The sequence below is a fragment of the Sparus aurata genome, chromosome 13 (genome assembly GCF_900880675.1).
Source record: "Sparus aurata chromosome 13, fSpaAur1.1, whole genome shotgun sequence".
NCBI lineage: Eukaryota > Metazoa > Chordata > Actinopteri > Spariformes > Sparidae > Sparus > Sparus aurata.
The window spans coordinates 871,297-892,218 of NC_044199.1; the positions used below are offsets into that span (position 1 = coordinate 871,297).

Here is a 20,922-nt window from a genome sequence, read left to right on the forward strand (position 1 = left end):
GCATGAACTGTGTTACAGAGATATGTACACAGGCTAACCAGCTAGCAGCGGCCTGTCCGCCTTGCACACCAAGCTCCTAGCCATGAACACTAGCTGCACTGCTACCTGAGCTAACGAGCTACAGTTTGCAGCAGTTAGGGATTACTCATTTGTTTGGAGTGACCTTGGATAGGTGGATATACTGCACCTTTATAGAAGATCTATTGTGGGTTTTTGTTTATTGTTGGTTATTTTCTTTTCTGCATGTTATTTATGTTTGTGTGCATGTAAAAGTTATTGATGTTAAAAAAGTCAAAGTCCACACCAACAGAAGCTCCTCTCTCCCACAGAAAACGCCTCATCAGTAGTCTCACTTTTAATTCTGTGACTTTGTGACATCACAACAGACGCTTTAAAACAGAGCAGACAGATTTTAATTCTAGTTGCAATGATTCACTGCCTGCTTTTTTAAAAACGTATCTATCTTTTATTGTAACACTTGATTTATCTTGCGTCTTTCATTTCCTGAGATCACACCCAGAACTGGAAGGGTGAGGTTCTTCTTCTACAGAACAAATCACTGTCCCTACACGTCTCTCTAGTTTCAAGGAGAATCCATCATTTGTTATCACTACAATAACTGTGTGACTGTCAGACAAGCTTATTCATGCCGCTGTTCAGAGAATAAAGGAGGCAAGTGGAGGAAAATCCCTGAGAGTGTATAATGTTACAGGCTCCTGCAGTGGCATGACAGTTAAGACATCATGACGTCTAATCTGTACAAACATGACATGTGAAGGAGGACTGGTGATCACATGCTTTTGCATGTGGTGATATAGTTAAAGATTAAAGGGTCAAATAAACAAACTATTCAACTACTTAATCTAGTTGTATTGACTGGGAGGAACAGAGAGTAACTTAGTGACTTTGTTGACTCCTACCTGGTGCACAAACAACAGAACATCCTCCAACCTGACAGCCTCGACTCAGCTTAGGAAAACTTTACAGAGAAAACTATCAACAATACGAGGAGGAGAATCCAAAAGAAGAAGCAACAGAGGGGTTTTTCACAATGGCTTCGAGGTTATGTGGGAGCAAAGGTGGAATAACTACTCTAATCTTTCAGTTAACTCAAACTCAAATGTGGCAGCTTGGTGAGTCGCCTGAACTTCAAACTAAAATGTAAAGAATTAAATGAAGAATATTAAAAAATAATTTACTCCCGCAGCCCCAGTTCAGTCCCTGATCTGGTGGTATTTCACTTTTGTCAGGAGCAAGAACCCATTTTCTCCCTCACACTCCGGCCTGACATGGTGTCACTCCCTCTGGCCCAGCTGAAACTCAACCCTCCCCCCACGCCTCTCAACCATTCCTCTCGTCTTTCTTTCCCTCGCACTCTTTCCACTCAGTCTGTTGCTAAGACTTTTGCTTTGAAAGGATGGCAGATTTATAAGGCAGCACATCTGGTGCTCGCCTTATAAAAATGCCAATTTGGTAACATTCAGTACCTATAAGTGCTTTCAAGTTGCTCTGAAGGTACGATGACTCAAAAAATGACTCAAAAAAATCAGCTATAATGAAACCGTCTCCTCTGGAAGATTTATTCTACATTTTCACTTCTGGACTACATAAAGGTCTAATGGAGATTTAGTCTTGAGGTGATGCCTTATCACCCCCAATCTCACGGTAACCTTATCTTGTTTTCCCAATGTAGTCAACACAGTTTAAAGTTAATAGGAGCAGCTTTAGTCTCCCTCCAACAGAAACTCAACATAACGAGGTTGTTGAAAAAGGCCATCTGTGAGATCATCTATTTCCTAATTTCTCTCTCTTGAGAGCTTTAGAAAGGCTACTCTTTCATTTTCTCCCAAATCTTGACTGAGTTCCTCCTGGCGCAGAGGAGGAGAAACATCCAAAAGGGTTAGATAGAAAAAGAAGGAAAAAGAGAACCATGAGCGGTAATAACTATTTATGAGAACCAGCACTGCCTACTGCTGCGTGCACATAAATCCAGGCTGCCATCACATTTCACTGACCTGTTTTACAGCGGTAACCAGGCATGGCTAATTGTTCAGGGTGGCTGGCCACGTATGAGTGTGCCAAAGAAAGACGCAAAGAAAAGTTTGCATTTATTTGCAGTTACCGCATTTGAATTCAGCCAAGAGGCAACATGTTCCTCCAGTCATCAACCTGACTAAAAGTCCCCCTGATCATTCAGGGCTGCAGTGAGAGAGGACTGCAGCTTCAGGTCCACAGCGACAAACTGGTCCGACAAGAAGTAGACGGAGGAGAGGACGAGAAGAAGGTGAAGGACGTTAATTGAAATCATATGTCTGTCTCTGACCGAGACTTCAGCCCGCCACACACACACACACACACACACACACACACACACACACACACACACACACACACACACACACACACACACACACGCACTCCACTGCCTTCTTTTCTGCCTCCTGCATGCTTTAATCCCCCCAGACCTTCGAAATTAAGCTTTTCACATGGCGCTCTGCACCACTAACCAAACACAAACCAGCCCTTTATGGCTCCCTGGGCTTGGCCCTGGGTGCCTCGCTGGGAGGACAGACAGACAGACAGACAGGCTTGTGAGGAGGGAGCTGAGGTGCTCAGGGGGGCAGAGACACAGGAAAATAATAGTGTTTTCAGGGCTTCTGGCCATGATCCGGCCTGACAGGGAATAAATGCTCTCGGGAAGATGGATGTTGCATTAGAATACATTGAACATGTGATGGATTTTACCAATTACCTCTATTAAATAAAACTATTAAGAAACTTTTACTTCCAGCCTGATTGTGCCAAGTCACCACAGGGTTGAGCTACATTGTATGTATATATGCATAATACAACTTTATGATGCAGCCTGAGTGTTTCAGGTGAAAGCAAAAGAAAGCAAAAGAGCAGCCATTTGGGGCAATTTGGGGTTTAGTATAAAGATATAAAGACAATTTGACGGGCAGCCGTGGGATCAAAACATTGACCTCCCAATTACTGGAGGACTTCCTGAGCCAATCTTAATGTTTTGCTCCCATTTATAAGAGAGTTGACTTTTGAATCTCACCGCCTGCTCGTCAAATACTGAGGCTTTTGGATGGAGGCAGACTTAACCTACAACCCGAGTGTCAGTGTTTGACGAGTTGGGAATACGACTCATAGTCAACTAGCTTTCAGATAGGAGCTCTAAGTGTCAGCAAGCAGTTAGCTTGTTTGCTTGTGCTAATAATTTCATGACAATCCAAAGTTCTGCCTTAGAACTGTTTGAACACCACGTGTGGAGCAGTTTGTTCCCTCACAGGGGAGGCTGACATGAAACTCACACAGATAAGTTGGCTATGATAGCTTGTTGTTTGTTTTGGACTTTCTTTCTCTTAAATCCCTCAAAATCCACAACAGTCAAGATGGCTTGCTACTGCTGAACAATGCACATTTATCTGCCAAGTTGAACTCGACATGAAAGCTCCTCCTTTGCAAAGCCACTCATAGTGGGATTTTCATTGAAAATGGGTAAGAATCCCATAAGGACGTATCTGTACAGATATCAGTTTGGATTAAAAAGATGTATGTTCACCTCCGGGTAAATCATTAATTCCACCATGGAGGTTGTGTTTTTGACTGTGTATGTTTGTTTGTTAGTTAAGTGGTTTGTCAGAAGGATTACATTAAAACTACTGGACACATTTTAACAAAACTTGGATGTAGGTCTCGGCATGGAATAGACCCCATTAACTTTTCTTGCAGATCTGGATAAAGAGACAGATGGAGTGGAATAATCCATAGATCTTGATGAAATCTGTCATATTTAGTTGGCTTTGATTGAATTAAAGGACGTGATTCAATCCAAGCCCATTAATCTACAGATCTAGGTTGTTTCAGGATTGAAGGATCTGTGTCACTTATCCTGCTACAGCTGTCCCCCACTCCCAGAAAGCAGCACAAAGGATGTGTGGATAATCTTCCTTTAATCACTGAAAAACCTGACAGATATTCTAGATCTTATAAATCTGAATGAGCCTGGACGGCTGCAGTCTCTCTGGACCGTCTTACCCCGGCAGAGAGTGCTCTCAGTGACCCCGTCAGCTCCCGAGCTCGCTGACAGCCAAGCAGAGCAGGGAGGGCTCCATTAGGAAAACCCAAAGACTGATTTGGACATTTCTGAGGATTACTGGCTGATGAGTGAACACAAACAACCAAATAAGTGGGGTCACAGGTGTGTCACAGGTCCCTGCAGTGTGAATGAATGTGGAGCTGCAAAGAGACTGGCGGGGGATCAAGTGGGAGTGAACCCAGGACATATGTTCTGACAAACTAGGAGAATACTCTAAACCCTTTCAGGTTTGATACATTAAAGTGAAACTCTCGCCACAAAGCAACCGAGGCTTTATTTGGGATTGAATATGAGTCAAACCTTTGTGTAAAAGCATAATTACGACGAAAGAGGCACTTTTAAGATTTACCGTAGTTTCGGTTTTGGGCACGTTCATTTTAAACGGGAGAGCATGGGGCATCATCAGGAGAGTGATGGTGAACCGCTCCTCAAGCCTGCCTGTCAGGTCGCACTCGGGGATCGACACTTTTTGTCTGTCGAGCCTTCTTAGTGTTCTAAAAATAGAGATTTTGATGCTAGCTTATGATCTCCCGTTCAAAATGAACGTGCCCAAAACTGGAACTACGGTAAATCTTAAAAGTGCCTCTTTCATCGTAATTATGCTTTTACACGAAGGTTTGACTCACATTCAATCCCAAATAAAGCCTCGGTTGCTTATTGGCGAGAGTTTCGCTTTAAGCTTACAACTCTTGAACGCAATCAAGTATTTAATTTATTACTATCTAGTGTTTTTAAAAGGCAAATGATTCTTAATGTCAGTTATTGGAAAGCACGTGCCTTGTTCCATTCATAAAACAAATCTACATTGTGCACACTGAAGGAGTTACAGCCTCTAAGTCATGCAAGGACTCTTTCTGTCAGCTCCTATTAATGTTAGCTCAGAGAATTCGCCTGCAGCTGCCAGCTCCCGGGCTGGAGACTGGAGGCCTCCGTGACGTGTGATCCAGACCTCTCAGCTTCCGCATTGTGGGGCTTCATTCTTTCCACAAGGCCATAGTGCTCGGCCACAATAGTTATCACTTTAATAATAGGGTAGTCTCCATCAATAGCATTCTGATATCGCTCGCCAAAAAAAAAACTCTTTGGCTTCTACACTGACCAGTAGGCCTTTCCCACCTACTTGAAGCTGCCACTGAGTAATTTAAGGGAAAGAATTTTAAAAACCTGAAATGTCAGTAACTGTTGGTGTCGCATTACTTTGGCATGAAACTGTTCCAAGAGCAGGACAGACAGATGTACAATGAGATAACCATTTACACAAGGCAGAGAGGCATTCTTTCTCTCAGACTGTCTTTCTCATTGGAAAAAGGTTCAGATTGAAGATATGTGATGAGGTTTTGAAGTTGGAAGTCGTATCTACAGTATGCTGAGGCCGCTAGACATTATTTCATCTCACAAAACCTAATGTGATTTCCATCTTGACATTGGTCAAAGTGATAATTTGCTTATTTGACTGCTCAGACTTGAACACCACGTATAAAAATATCAGATAAACTGTCAGGATTCAGAGTTCAGGAGCAAAAGAAGCCGATGAAAGAGGACATGACAAACGTCGCCCATCAACGTGAGTGATGCAACTCTGTCACGAGCTGCTGATGTGAGTCTGAAGGGTCATCCTGGACCGCAAGATGAGCCATCTGTCATCTGCTGCTTGTTGCCATATCGTCTAATTGTCCAAAAGAGAGGGGGTGATTATGTTGTGGAGCCTAATCAGTTCATTACATTTAGAAGTATTGCATTAGAGGTTGATGAAATGGCAAAATGTGAAACACGTTCACAACAATTCACGAACATTTTTAAGCTTTCTTGACATGATTTTTACCTTCATTGAAATAGAGCAGTAGTCATAGCGAATATTTAAGAATATAAATGATCTTTTTTTCAGCTTCCAAAAGAGTATGACAGAATAAAGTCTGAGAACTAACAATGTAGGTCTCCGATGAGAGGATCTTCAATTGTCATCCTCTCTCTCAAGTGCACCCTATGTTTTGTTTGCAAGAAACGTGGAAGCTGTGTGCAGCATCTGATTACAACTCACTAGTCCTCCCACAACTACACGATGGACCTTCAGTCAAAATTTGGTTTTCAAACCTTCACATGGCACCTCATCATTATCTCATCCCTGTCACCGCCCTTTATCAAATCATTTCTATTTCAGGAAGTTTAGAAGAGTATGTTGTCTGGATGTCTGTGGACACTCCTGCCAAGACATGAGCAAACTTCTTTGGAAACACATCACATAGTTCCCCTGAACTCCCAAAAGTGATTATAAGAATCTGCTGCGAAAACAGTCACGTCAACAGTATCAAGTCATGGTCCTACTTATATCCAACAATGCAGCGTTTCCTCATCGACTTTTATGAGAGCCTCCTGTGTTCCCAATGCAAAAGGAAACACCTCACAGCTTCCATGTGTCACTTCCTGCTCAGTAGCTAATTCCCACAAGTGAGACTGGAATTTCCAATGTAGCCAAAAAACAAGGCGCCAATGAATAAAACGGGAAACATTAAAAACAGAATGTCCTCAAGAATGCCGACACTATTAGTAACTATCTGGGAGTTTATTGGGCTAAAGTCTGAAGCTTTGCCTTCTAATGCTCGTGGCACAATATTTGTATTTAACAGGGTCCTTCTGAATCTGTTTAGGCCAGAAGAAAGTGTGGTCATTTTCCAGAAGGAATAATTTTCTTTATACCTAACTTGAAGCCTCCTGATACGACTCTTTGGTTTCAGTTCTTACCCTGCAAGCCAAAGCTTCAGCATGCAGGTCACGTCACATAGCTGCAGGTAAAGTTTTGGACAGATTGCTTCAAATCTTTGCCAGAACAATCAGAAATCATCATCCAGCGATTGGATTCAGTCAATTTTTTCTCATCCTGTCCAAACTGGCTCATCAATGATGTGACTGCGAGCCAACAGCATCACATTGTTGAGTTTGGATTTGGTGCAGCCGGTGTGAGAGAGAGGCCCCGGTGCATATTGTGTTTCCACCGTGTCTGAGGAACAATCGGTATTGTGATGTGTCAGCGTAGCCCTTCAAGTCATATATCTGAATACAGCAGGAAACAAAGAAAGAGAGCACCCTGGTCTTTTTATGTGACCCCAGGGAGCGGATGTTTCCTCCATTCATGCTCAGGAGAGTCCACCTGAGCGTGACGATAAAGTGGCCCTGACTTGGCAGTTTCCAGTCGTCCAGGTCCACTTCATTAAATGAGACGCCAGGGAACATTTTCAGACTTCAGCGAGGGAGGGAGGAAGGACTGGATAAGATGTTACAGAGATACACAAAGAGGCAAAAAGGGGAAAGAAAAAGGGCACGAAGAGGCAGATTGCTGCTCTCGTATTACCCACATGCAAAGCCTCCTCCTGTCAGGCGTGTCTGTGTTTGTATGAACGGTCGTAGCTGACGGTTCCTCTCGCTCAGGTTTGGTATTTCCTGGTGTAATTAAAGCAAGACCCAAGCTGGTGCTGAGATTCTGAAATGAAGACTGTTGAAGCAGTTTTGGACCTCATGTTTGCCGGAGAAGGCTTGCTTACTAACAAAACTTTGTGAAATTCCACTCGATCAAACATCTGGCAGTGAAAATTCATAGTTGTGTTTTTTAGACAGCCAAGTATCACATGTTTTTACCTGACTGTTATTTATATATGAAGGATTGTACTGTAGGTGCCATGAAATGCTGGTTTTAATGAAGTTTACCTTTTTGAAGCCCAAAGTGAAGACAATGCAAGTTCACTTGTCCATGAACATGAAGCCTGTGTTAAGCAATAATATACTTCATACAACAATGTGTCCTGATGTGTATAATGTAATGGCTAAAGAGGAGGCCAGGAACACCAACATGAAGCGGAGAGGAAGGTACTTTTATTTTCATTACATTTTGATACTTTTTGCTGATATCATGGTGACATCCCAAAGGAAAATATGGTAGGCTGTTTGTATTACCATTCAAGACGGTTTCTTTACATTGACACATGTCACACTCGTAGATACTCTAAGGTTTTTCACAGGCAACAGACAGTCAGTCAGTCATGGCAGACATCTCTAAATACTACACCTGTGACACTTTTTGTCTGCCTTGACGGCGACGTGCCAGAGATCCAGCTCCAACACTGAGTAGTTCAAAAACCTTCTTTTTAGTAAACTCTGTGTACACAAACAATGTTCTCAATGCTCGTGTTCATGAGTAGAGACCCTGGTGATGCTACCAGCAAAGTTTCATGTCGTGTCGAGCCTTCTTAGTGTTTTAAAAATAGAGATTTTGATGCTAGCATAAGAGTGCCCCTGCACTCCATTAAAAATTAGCTTGCCCAAAAACAAAACTACGGTAAAGTGCCTCTTTCGTCGTAATTACGCATTTACACGAAGGTTTGACTCATATTCCATCACAAATAAAGCCTTGGTCGCTTTTTGGTGAGAGTTTCACTCTAATTGTGCACATGTAATGCTGCAGACTAGTACCTTAAAACCAGGGTGGCTGTCAGTGACTCAGCAGCACATTTCTCTGGCCTGATTTACATCAAACTTGTTTTTTACTACTATGTGTTGCTTTGGCTAAGCCATCACAAGAGTGGATGATTAACATCTGGGGTCGTAACTTATAAGTATACTGGGTGTGAGACCTAAGCCCTCTCTGTCTGTTTGTATCAGACAACAGAATCCATGGAAACAGGCACAACACTCAATCCCTAAATTGCCTGTACACTATCATTCACATGATGATAACTGAAATAATGTCTCCCACTGTTCACTGGAATGGTTTTGTAATAGTATCTTGATTGTTCTCCAATAAAACGAGCTGCCAGACGGATATTCAAGGCATGATGAACTTTAGCAGATGATCTTTCCAAGTTTTCCAGTGTTGGCAGGCCAACACGTTTCAGAGCACAGTGTGTGTGTGTGTGTGTGTGTGTGTGTGTGTGTGTGTGTGTGTGTGTGTGCGCGCGACATATGCTGAATATAGAGACTATGTGACAGACAATGAGCATATTGTGGCTCAGACATGTGAGTGTCCATTTGTCAAGTACTGTGTTGTGGAGTCAGGACTGATGTGTGTGGCCTCACTGTGGCAGCAGGGTCTCTTTGTGTGAGAGGGGAGCAACATACACACAAAGAAGAAGAAGTGAAATCTATCCATCCACGCATCAGAGAGAGTTTCACACCTTACAGGAAAGTGTCGGTGTCAGAGGCAGAGACAAAAGTGAAATAGGCTCATGTGTTGATGACATTAATCTGAAGTGTTATGTGGCATTTGACTGAATACAATGGCCAAAGAAAACCTTTTTTTGACTGAAAAGATGCACCTTGTGTTTAGGTATATTTGTATTAATAACTGTATACATGCTGTGTCATTGTGGAGCATGAAGGTGTTTACAAACAATCATTTCTGTCCTACATTATTTTTATCATTCTTTGTTGAAACATATGAGACCTTGCCATCAGAGACAATCATATAAAACAGAGGTCAACCTGCCAACCAAACAGTTAATCATGAAACTTCACTGATAAGGTCCTCTACTTGTTTGACAGCTAGTGAGTAATTCTACGGCTAAAGCTTGCACAAAATCTGAGCAGTGAAATTTGGAGCTGGCAGTACGAGAGTCCCTGTGGGTGTAAATTAGCATCTTAAGAAATCTGTATGACTTGTGCTTGGGTAAATCCAGAGTAAACAGTGGTTACCTGTGAGTCAGGCTCCATGTAAGGGCTTGTCTTGCCATCTTCACTGAGTGTTGGCGACCACACTCTGTCTCCTGATCCCGACCTGAAAAACAACACCCATGAGACAAAGAGTCCGATAAATCTTGTGCCATCTGACACCCAAGCATTGAGGCATTTCAGCTGAGAAGTAGACATTTTTCTTTGCTGACAGGTTTTCCACAGATGATCCAGTGATCATTTCAGAGCGTGAACGTTTGAACAGAAACAAGAAAAAGAAGAAAGTAAAGACACTATTTACTTTAAATCCTCTTAGAATTACTGTAAGCTGGGAAAGATGACGACATTAGCGTCATATGATATCCCGCTAACTACTGTCCCCCTTTATGTGCCAGAACACTTACATAGCTGCTCTTAACAAATCATATACTGCACTGGTAGCTTTGGAAGACTGAGTGTGTGTGTGTGTGTGTGTGTGTGTGTGTGTGTGTGTGTGTGTGTGTGTGTGTGTGTGTGTGTGCGCGCGTGTGGATTTGTGCATTTGGCAGGTTGTCACATTAGGACTGGGAGAAAGTTACGATCGACCTCCTCTCACTGGTACAGAGATAAAATCATCATCACATCATAACTACATCTGAACAATCCATTTTTTGGAAATGATATCACATTACAGAATTTACATTATACATTTAAGTCTTTCAAAAGTAGTGATAACTGAATTACTGCTATCTGAGGCTTCCCCCCTCCAGTTTAGAGTAATTGACTCCAGTTATATTCGCTCACAACAAAGTGCATGACTTACCGACTGGCAGTAATGATAAAATGCCCTGATGAATGGGCCTGCTGTGTAGGAATAAGCAGGAGTCCACATGATTTAGTTCTTTAAAAGGCAGAGAAGTACTTTGGTGAAACTATGGGTGTGAAAATTCTTTCTCAGGCTGATAAAACATTGCAATAACTCCCCAACGATGTCTATAACAGGTCCCTCGAGTTATATGTTGAAGCAATCTCAGAGCCCACCTGACAGAGATTTAGCCTCTCGTCAATGTTTTGGGGCTTTAAGTGTAGTCAACAGATAACCGGATAGCTGATATCGGACCAGAACTTCCTCTTCTGTGCGCCAATTGTTGGAGTTGGCAGGCAACTGACTTCCAAAAAAAAAAAAAATCCGCAAATGAATGCAGATAAGTTTTGAAAAAGTAAGGAAGTAACTATTCTCCAACCCCACGATTCATTTGCTTGTTTTTTGGTGGGTCTCTGAGGTCCAATTTGTGGGATAGTTGATTTCTGTCATTCCCAAAACAAGTACTGACACTTTGGGTTGGTCTTTCAGACAAACAGTCAAGCACATTTGCCCTCATGTCTTTATGGTCATTACTTAATTGTTTTTTTTCTGGATTACAATCTCAAGAATGAGCTACTTCATTCAAACTGTGTTACTATGTCGATCACCATCACGAGTCATTGTAACCAATAATAATATTGTCTGCCTCTGACTTATAATGTTTCAAAATAATTTGCAATGTAATATAAATGTCATCAGACGAAGATTATTTAGGAAACATGAAGATCAATGGAAACAGGATGTATGGAAGAAGCCAAAGCTTAGAAATTATGTTCAGTTAAAGAATGACTATGTTACAGAACCTTATATTTTTTTGAATTTAAAGAGAAGGCAGAGGTCCATCTGTGCTCAATTAAGAACCAGTACCTTACCTCTGGCAGTAGAAGTGGGTCGATTTAAAGGTACACCTGAACATTTACGTTTGTGTGAATTTTGTGATCTCCAGGTTGTGGAAGATGAATTTCATTTTGTTTTTTATTGTCCTTTATATTGTGATTTAAGGAACTCTCTATTTGAATCAATCCAGTTTAGAAATCCTGATATATTTTGGAAATATGAAGGGGAGATTCTGCGCTGGTTGTTTGAAAATGATGTCTTTGCTTTGGCAAAATGTATAGAAAAGGCCTGGTATCTGTGGCAAAGTATTTTGTATCCTATATGACAATCCATTTGTATTTGTATCCATATCTTTAATGGTTTAGTTATGTTATGATGTGTTCTGTATTATGTCACGTGGCTATCGTGGATGTAACTGTGAAATTATTATTTGATGAATATGATTAGTGTCTAATAAGCCCATGAGGGCTGAGCACCAACCATGGTGTTTGACACTTAAATAAACCAATCAATCAATCAATAAAATGTAACCTCTTCAACCCCATCCATTATAGAGTCTTGTTGCTCAAACCCACTGAAATAATGGCCATGATCCAATGGTCTCCTAAAACACCAAATATGAAAAATGTGTGAAAAACACATTTTAGTTTTCCACTATGGGGCAGCCGTAAAACATGCATATTAGATTTAAGGAGTACAGGTTGGTGGCCCGCCCGACCGACCGACTGACCGACCAGCCCTCAGCGTCAATACTTCACGAGTTGGGAATGAGACTCAATTACCAACTGTCTTACGAGTGCAGCCAAAATTCTTGATGTTGATGGAATGCAACAGAACATTTCTAATTTCCAAATTAGCTCCTGAATGTACCATGTAGAGCTGCAGTCAGTAGGCAGGCAGCTGTGTAACAAGCCAAGGCAAGACTGACAGTAAATATGTTTTTTAAGACATTGAAGAGAGCTGTGAATGAAGCTGTGATGAAGAGGCGACAGATGGTAGTGTGGATCACAGTTCAGGAGGATGAGACTGCGACAGGACGATGGGGGGGACTAAAAGAAGCTGACGAAAAGCAAAGTCAACATCAGACAGTTGCCATACTGTTCCACCCTTTTTGCTTTCCACCTAGATTGATGACCAGCATGCAACCAAGGCCCGCTCAAACATGACTGGTCCCGAACACTCAATGAAAACCAGAACGATTCAAATCTTATCCGCGGGGAAAGTACCCAACTTCAAAAGGGTCATACCAGAACATCCTGCAGAGGAACTCAGGGACAGCTTCTACTCTTTATCTGTTCACACTTCCACACATCCACATAGACAGCTATTAAACCACGAGTGTGTGCGTGGATTTGTCAACCGCACCGTGGGAGGCTTGACGTCCAAAGAGGTGAGGTCACCACACTGCAGCTGGCACAGCGTTGGCTGAGCTGAGGCAATGCTTCAGATATGAACCACGGAGGTGTTGTTATCAAGGGCGCTCTTATGAGGCGGCGAGTGTCTCGTGGACGAGCAGCAGCTACTGCGTAGGATGACCCCGCCTCATCTCTGCCAGATCCTCCACAATCCTGGGACAGAATGCCTTCGTGTTTTCAGATTGTTTGGTTTCGATGGTTACCGCACAAACAGCTCATTGAAACGAGTCAAAGTTCAGTCTGAAGTGGCCTTTTTGGAACACAGACACAAGGAACTATCCGTCCAAATGTCCATCCTTAACAATGCTGCTGTGAAGAGTGAGGCGTGAGTGGAAACTGGGCGAAACAGACCAACTCAGGATTTACTGTGTTGAACAGTTGCCGTCATTATACCGTAGGTCAGTCTAATGGGGGATGTCCGTTAAGCATTCGAAATGTATAAATGACTCCACTTGAAACACGACTGTGAGGACGTTTGGCTGTTATGGCGGTTATTACACTGGATGAAGAGAAGCTGTTTTGGAGCATCTCAAACGTAACCCAACATAAATAAAGCACAGCAGACAGAAACAATCTGCTGCACACAAGTTTCATCAGGGACAATGCCTCCTATGTGTCCTGTGTGAGGGATCTGGACCATCTGTGAGGGATCAGGATCCTGCTGTCCTCATCAGACAAACCGCTGCGACACATTCATCAGCCTGCAACTCTTTTCTCTCTCTATATTCCTCGCCTGATCCAAGGCTGAATCTATCCTAAGCAGTAAAACCCTTCCTAGCCTGGAAATTTCATGATATATTAACCAGATCCCCATGACCTGTGAGGCTATAGGAAACTAGATGGTTGTGATTAAAGTCCAGTCGCAGATGGAGCGGCTTTATCTCATCTTTACTGCTCCACCCTCTGTCCAGGAGCTCTGACAGGTCTGCACTCTGTTTCTTCATACACACTGAAAATGATAAATAGGATAGTTGTGAAAAGTTCCAGGCAACAAAAGTCACAAACAGCACATGACAAGCTTCATTTTCAAACATATCCACATGTTGTCATTTTGGTTATCAATAAGTTAAAAGGTCATTTCCTTACCCTACAAACTGTCTTAACCTTCCCACTCGCTCCTGGCCTGATATTTAATAATATAATTGATAATCATTAATTAAGAGTTCATTTTGACCAAACAAAAGACAAACAGAAGTGGATTTGGTGACTATGATTCTCTTTTCTGTCAGCTTGAACGAGGTGTGTTTCCATGATGAGTCTGGGTATTTCTGTTGGATCTCTTCCATGAGTTTAACACACACACTGATCATGTAATAATAATAAACAAGCGCCTTCAACAAAAGTACATTCATGGAGCACAATTGCCCTCGAGGGATTACATTGCAGCAAGTTTCGTGGCCAACTCACTCAACACTGGACCAATTTAAAAAACTGTCATTCAAATTAGTCACTTAGAAACGAATGAGAAACCAGAATTAATACCAAAGTTACCATTTTACTTATTCTGTTATTGGTTTCAAATGTTTAGATAATCTATATTTACGAGTAGGAAAGAATAATGAAAATCACTTCATATCGACAGCAGAAGTACTGTAACAATTATCAAAGGAAAGAAGAAGGGATATCTATACCAGTGTGACTGTGTAGAAGGCTAAAATAGATAAAAGGAAAGAAAGAAAGGAGATAAAATAGAGGACAGAGAAAGTCTCTGGTCATCAAAAACTTTTCTATTTTTTTCCTCTGGTCATATTCTCCCTTGCCTGACCTCCCCTGCCAGCTCTCATTTCCTGATCTGTATGGTTTGGAAGTTTTGGATGAGTTTAGTTTGGCTGTGCAGGATCACCATGTTTGAGGAGGAGCATGAGACGGCCCAAAACCAAGTGCCTTGAATTAAGATGCTGCTGATCACGGAGTCTTGCCTGGTTGCCTGGCTGTGTCAAACACATCTGAGAAAAGACGGTTTGCAGCTCCATCGTACATCTGACACTGCTGGAGGAGTTCCTGTGTTATTTTGTAATGTGAGAAGAGGTTAAATGCACTCTCCTCTGGGCGTAAAGGAGACAATCAACTTTTCAAAAAGAGTTATGGGGCTCACATCAGCAGACTTGGAAAAATCTGCATGCAGGTGATGACAAGACCAATGCAGTGAAGGAAAAAGGGGGAGGATTGTGTTCCCTCGTCTTCTACTTCTGCAGCACAGCCTCTCTATTGATGTCACAGTTAACAAAACCACAGAAAAGAGAATTCGGGAGAGCGTGAGAGGAATGATGCGATGAAGGAGGAGAGGGCAGGAGGGTTTGGTAGTGGAAAGGGAGTGTGTGTGTGTGTGTGTGTGTGTCTGTGTGTGTGTCTGTGTGTGTGTGTGTGTGTGTGTGTGTGTGTGTGTGTGTGTGTGTGTGTGTGTCTGTGTGTGAGTGTGAGTGTGTGTGTGTGTGTGTGTGTGTGAGTGTGTGTGTGAGTGTGAGTGTGTGTGAGTGTGTGTGTGTGTGTGTGTGTGTGTGAGTGTGTGTGTGTGTGTGTGTGTGTGTGTGTGTGAGTGTGAGTGTGTGTGTGTGTGTGTGTGTGTGTGTGTGTGTGTCTGTGTGTGAGTGTGTGTATGTGTGTGTGTGTGAGTGAGTCGGGCCTTTTTGTGTCTGTCCCAGCTGCAGTCCGGTGTTCCTTTGGTCCCATGCAGCCTTGTGCATAATTCCTCAGCTGTGAGTCACAGGACCTGGAGTCAGTGCGAGACAGCGGGGGCACAATCCTCCACTGGAGCCGTCCAACTCTGTCTTTTCTCTGCCTGTTCTCTCTGATTCCTCCTGAATCCTCTCTCCTGTGTTGTGATTTGATTTGATTTTAATCTCGAGATCATGATCAGATTTGAATTTCTCCCTCTGCAGGGATTAGATATGCACTCACACATTACACGTGACCTAAACCCCTGAGCCTTATCCCGCACTTTTTCGTGTCTAATCTTAAAGGAACAGCTTGCCACAAAATAAAAAATCTGTAGTTTTTGTCTTTACCTTTAGTGATATTCATCCACAAAGATTGTTCAGGTGTGAGTTGCCGATTTTCTGAGATATCGGCCGCTGAGATGTCCACATTCTCTGCATATAATGCAAATAAATGGCACTCAGCTTGTGGTGCTCAAGGTTTAAGTAGGAACTATGTCCTTTTACGTCCAGAGGGAAGTGTCAATCTACTCACAGATGAGAAGCTCCAACTTGTGACAGCATAGCCTTTCCTCGACTGAGCTGTAACGTTAGCTAGCCTATGAAACTGCTCACAACAAGGTCCGTGGATTATCTTGAGCAACCAGGTCGTGATTTCTGAAAAGAGATACTGCTGTTGAGTGTTTTGATGCTCTGAGCGCCATCTAGTTCAAAAGAGGGCAGACATCTCTGTGGCTGACACTCAAACACTAGGCAACTCACACCGTCCCTTTAATCCTTCCCGACACCTAAAATCAATCCCAACAGAGACCTTGATCCAAATCCTAACACATGTCCTGTAAATCCTGTACCAGTAGTCCTTTAGTCAACAAAAACTGCTTAACAAATTCTCAACAAATCTGGCTGTCTTCTAACTGAAACAGTGCTTCAGCAGTTTATTTTACTACATGTTATATTTATATTAAACTACTTTAGCATTTGATTGTTTATTGTACTTTATTGTTTCTATAGGGTTCGGGTTAGTACTTTGATTGGATTTGTACTTGAATGTACCTGCTGCTATGATGACCTGATTTCCGCTCTGGGACTACTAAAGTTATCCATCCATCCATCTGGCTGGCTGTCTGTCTGTCTGGAGCGTATAGTACCGACAGAAACTCTTCATAATGAGGCCAGTGGATTATCCTGACTAACCAGGACTAGCTGCTGTTTTCTAAATGTGCTTTGTCATTGTTTTGAGCAGCACAGCTAAACTCAAAGAGATAACAAAAGTGAAAAAACAGTCTGAGTCTTTGTCTTTTTTGGGTGACGTAACCCTTTAAGCTCTAAACCATCTGCAGCACAAGCTTCATTCCATGCTGGACACGCATCCTAAATTTTCCTTTCGATAGAGAGTCAAATCCGGCGGGGTGTCTTCACTTCACAACATTTTATTTGAGTAGGAGAACAAGAGCACACAGTTGGAGCAGTGCACACAGCGCAGGCATCATGACTCACTTTTCAGCACATTTAACTTGCCACCCCAGCAGGACTCTTTCCGAAGAGCCTGACCAGCGGTGGAAACACACATCCAACCACCGTCATCTGTCTCTCAGGCCTCTGTAACCACACGGCCTTCTGCAATAAGCACTGGCACGAGGAGGGAAAACTGCAGGGTGGAAGAGAGAAAGATGAAGAGGAGATATGAAAAGAAGAACTGGCAGATGAGTGGGATTTAGGTTTGGAGACGGCAGAGTGGTAAACGGAGGTCAAAGGAAGAGGATGAAAAGGAGGAGGAGAGAGGAGAAGGTTTCCTCCACAGCTGGTTCATGTATCCAAAGACTGTTTAGATCTGAGGATATACAGGCCGAGCAAGCAGACATGACACCCTGCAAACAAGCCTGTCGACTGTCCACGGCCTCGGACATCACAGTGAACCTAGACAGTGTGTGTGTGTGTGTGTGTGTGTGTGTGTGTGTGTGTGTGTGTGTGTGTGTGTGTGTGTGAGTGTTAGTGTGAGACGACACTTCTCCATTCGATCACTGACGCCAGGAACTGACAGGAACCAGCGAGTGTTTGGCCTCACAGAGCAGCGCTGACAGGACACCATCAGTACGGAGGCCTGCTGGCACATATGGTGACCTAAGAGAACAATCTCTGTCTTCTTGTCCTTGTCTCACCTTCTTTATGTTTTCATTTCTCTTTCATTCTTTCCTATTTTCTCAACCGACAAACATAAACATAAATCATAAATCAACTGAATCCACATTTCCACATCCGTTTGCTTATTCTGTGCTACACTGATGAGTGGTAAGTTGATGGAAAAAGCTGAATAAATGACTATAGAAACATACGATTCTTCCAGACAGGAGGGTTCACTGAATGTTTTGATATGTTTGAAAAGGTTAATCATTTGTTAAGGCATTCAAATTCACCACATCTCCACACAACTGTCTTTGACAGATTTGCGTTTTGACCGAAGCTGTTCTGGATTCTTTATGTGGCCCAACACCATATGAATTTATGCTAGTTTTACCTTAAATGGGTCACACATCTGTAGATGCTCCCTCTCTGAATTCACCTGGTCTGATAAAGACACTGAGCACATGAGAGTTTTTTTTTGGCGTGTTTTCACTGTTATGTGTCGGCAGAGGCAGAAGCAGATAAGTGGCGGAGGAGAGAGAGGTTTGACGTCCATCACATTTTACAGACTTTGGTACCATTTGGGGGTGGCTGTAGCTCAGCGGATAGAGCAGCTCGGCTAGTGATCGGAAGGGCGCTGGTTCAAATCCCAGCTCTGGGCTGAGCTGAGCTGAGCTGAGCTGAGCTGCATGTTTAAGTGTCCTTGAGCAAGACACTGAACCCGAAATTACTCCTCATATGCGGTTGACACCTTGCATCGTGGCCTCTGCCATCAGTGAGGGCCCTGCGAAGAGCTGGACATGTCCAGGGAGTACCCTGCTCTCGCCCAGAGACAGCTGGGATTGGTTCCAGCAAAAACCCCCACGACATCATAAAAGGGATAGAGTGGTTACAGACAATGGATGGATTTATGGATGGGTACCATTTGGCTACCAAGACACTACAATGGAGTTTAATATAAGAAATTCTAAGTTATGCTGCTGAAGTTTGGCAGGTATATTGTTTGCCCTGTCACAATTCATTAGCATACTACTTGTTGCTAATTAGCACAAAGTAAAGCTGAAACGTTTGTTTATTTGTACATTATCTGAAGAACTGGACAAATTTAAATTTCAACCTGATTATGGAAAAAGAAAAGTCAGAGGATCACCAAAGTTTGGTTGGAGCACACTGCGTCTTGTGCCACTCCCATGATTCCCATCCTTCGCAACATTGTCAATAAACATATCTAGTTTTCAGTGTCAAAAGGCAAAAGTTACAAACTGTCTCTTTAATCTATCCAATAGTTGTTGAGATAGTTCAGTCTGGATCAAACTGGTGGGTGAACCGATGTTGCCATGTTTGGTGCCATGCCACCAGCGACCTAACAGGCAGGAGAGTAATGGTGGACCTCCTTCCTGTCAGGTCGCACTCGGGGATCGACACTTTTTGTCGGCCATGACGGGGACGCGCAGGAGATCCAGCTCCTACAGTGAGTAGTAGGGGTGGAAATCTCTTGGCACCTCACGATTCGATTCGATTCCGATTCAGAGGTAAACGATTCGATTCTAAATCGATTCTCGATGCATCTCGATGCAGCAAATTTTTTATGTACATTTCCATGCACAATTAAAAAATAAATAAATAAATAAATCTGAGTTTGCTCATCACTTCCTACTTTTTTCTCACTGTGTGATTACTTGGCACTTTCAAAGCAAAGTATTTGAAATGATACATACTTAATTTACTTCCAATATATTTAATTAATAAAACTAATGAAAGAAATGTGGCAAGTCAACTCGAAGGTTACATTTGCTAGCAAACATCCAGCTTTGCAAAGAACCAAAAGGAAAAGAAAAGTGTAGTATGTAGTAAAATGTAGTACATTAATACAGCTGCAGCTGGTGGACGGTTGATACAGGTGTTTGTATCACAGGTTGATCTGGACGTCTCACACTTTGCCGCTGCTGACTGACCCCACGCTGAGTTCGGGCTGGATTTCAACATACTGTGCGGGCTGTATGACAGTGTACAGTTTCACATCGACTTGGATTCAGATTAATAACGATGTATGCTGCTGGGAACGATGGCTTTAAGTAACCATTTGAATGCACGGCGGAATGACAGAAATACCCGATAGTTAGTTACAGGTGTCGCAAGTTAACCAGGACACTGCGCACTCAACACCACAGCTAACAGCTAACAGCTATCAGCCAACAGCTAACAGCTATCAGCCAACAGCTAACAGCTAACAGCTAACAGCCAACAGCTAACAGCCAACAGCTAACAGCTATCAGCCAACAGCTAACAGCTATCAGCCAACAGCTAACAGCTAACAGCTATCAGCCAACAGCTAACAGCTATCAGCCAACAGCTAACAGCTATCAGCCAACAGCCAACAGCCAACAGCTATCAGCCAACAGCTAACAGCTAACAGCTAACAGCTATCAGCCAACAGCTAACAGCCAACAGCCAACAGCCAACAGCTAACAGCCAACAGCTAACAGCCAACAGCTAACAGCCAACAGCCAACAGCCAACAGCTAACAGCCAACAGCTAACAGCCAACAGCTAACAGCCAACAGCCAACAGCCAACAGCTAACAGCCAACAGCTAACAGCCAACAGCTAACAGCCAACAGCCAACAGCCAACAGCTAACAGCCAACAGCTAACAGCCAACAGCTATCAGCCAACAGCTAACAGCCAACAGCTAACAGCCAACAGCTATCAGCCAACAGCTAACAGCCAACAGCTAACAGCCAACAGCTAACAGCCAACAGCTAACAGCCAACAGCTAACCGCCAACAGCTAACAGCCAACAGCTATCAGCCAACAGCTAACAGCCAACAGCTAACCGCCAACAGCTATCAGCTAACAGCGGTCTCCACGCTGCTCTCGAGCCGCTTGGCGTGAACAAATGCCTCAGACATTCCACCCATGAGTTGTTTGTGAGTACAGACATTCACGACTCATCCCATGTTTTTTGTTGCATGCACGCCGGGCGCTGCACTTCCGCACTTCTGAGTTCCACCTCTTGCGTTCCGTCAATATTACGTTGTCAATTAACATGTAGAAAATCGATTTTTGACATTTGTGAATCGATTCAGAATCATCCACGTCCGAATCGCGATTCATCTAAGAATCGATTATTTTGCCCACCCCTAGTGAGTAGTTCAAAAACCTTCTTTTTAGTAAACTCTGTGTACACAAACAATGTTCTCAATGCTCGTGTTCATGAGTAGAGACCCTGGTGATACTACGAGCAAAGTTTCATGTTGTGTCGAGCCTTCTTAGTGTTCTAAAAATAGA

At 42.9% G+C, this 20,922-nt stretch overlaps 1 protein-coding gene across 1 annotated transcript in view; it reads right to left on the minus strand.

The window, feature by feature from the left end:
- Positions 1-20,922, minus strand: part of pdlim4 (PDZ and LIM domain 4) — a 56,197-nt gene that overhangs the window by 15,023 nt on the left and 20,252 nt on the right. Inside the window, exon 3 of the mRNA XM_030438556.1 lies at positions 9,788-9,869. Within this exon, the coding sequence (XP_030294416.1) occupies positions 9,788-9,869 (82 nt within the window). The remainder of the gene's footprint in view (positions 1-9,787; positions 9,870-20,922) is intronic.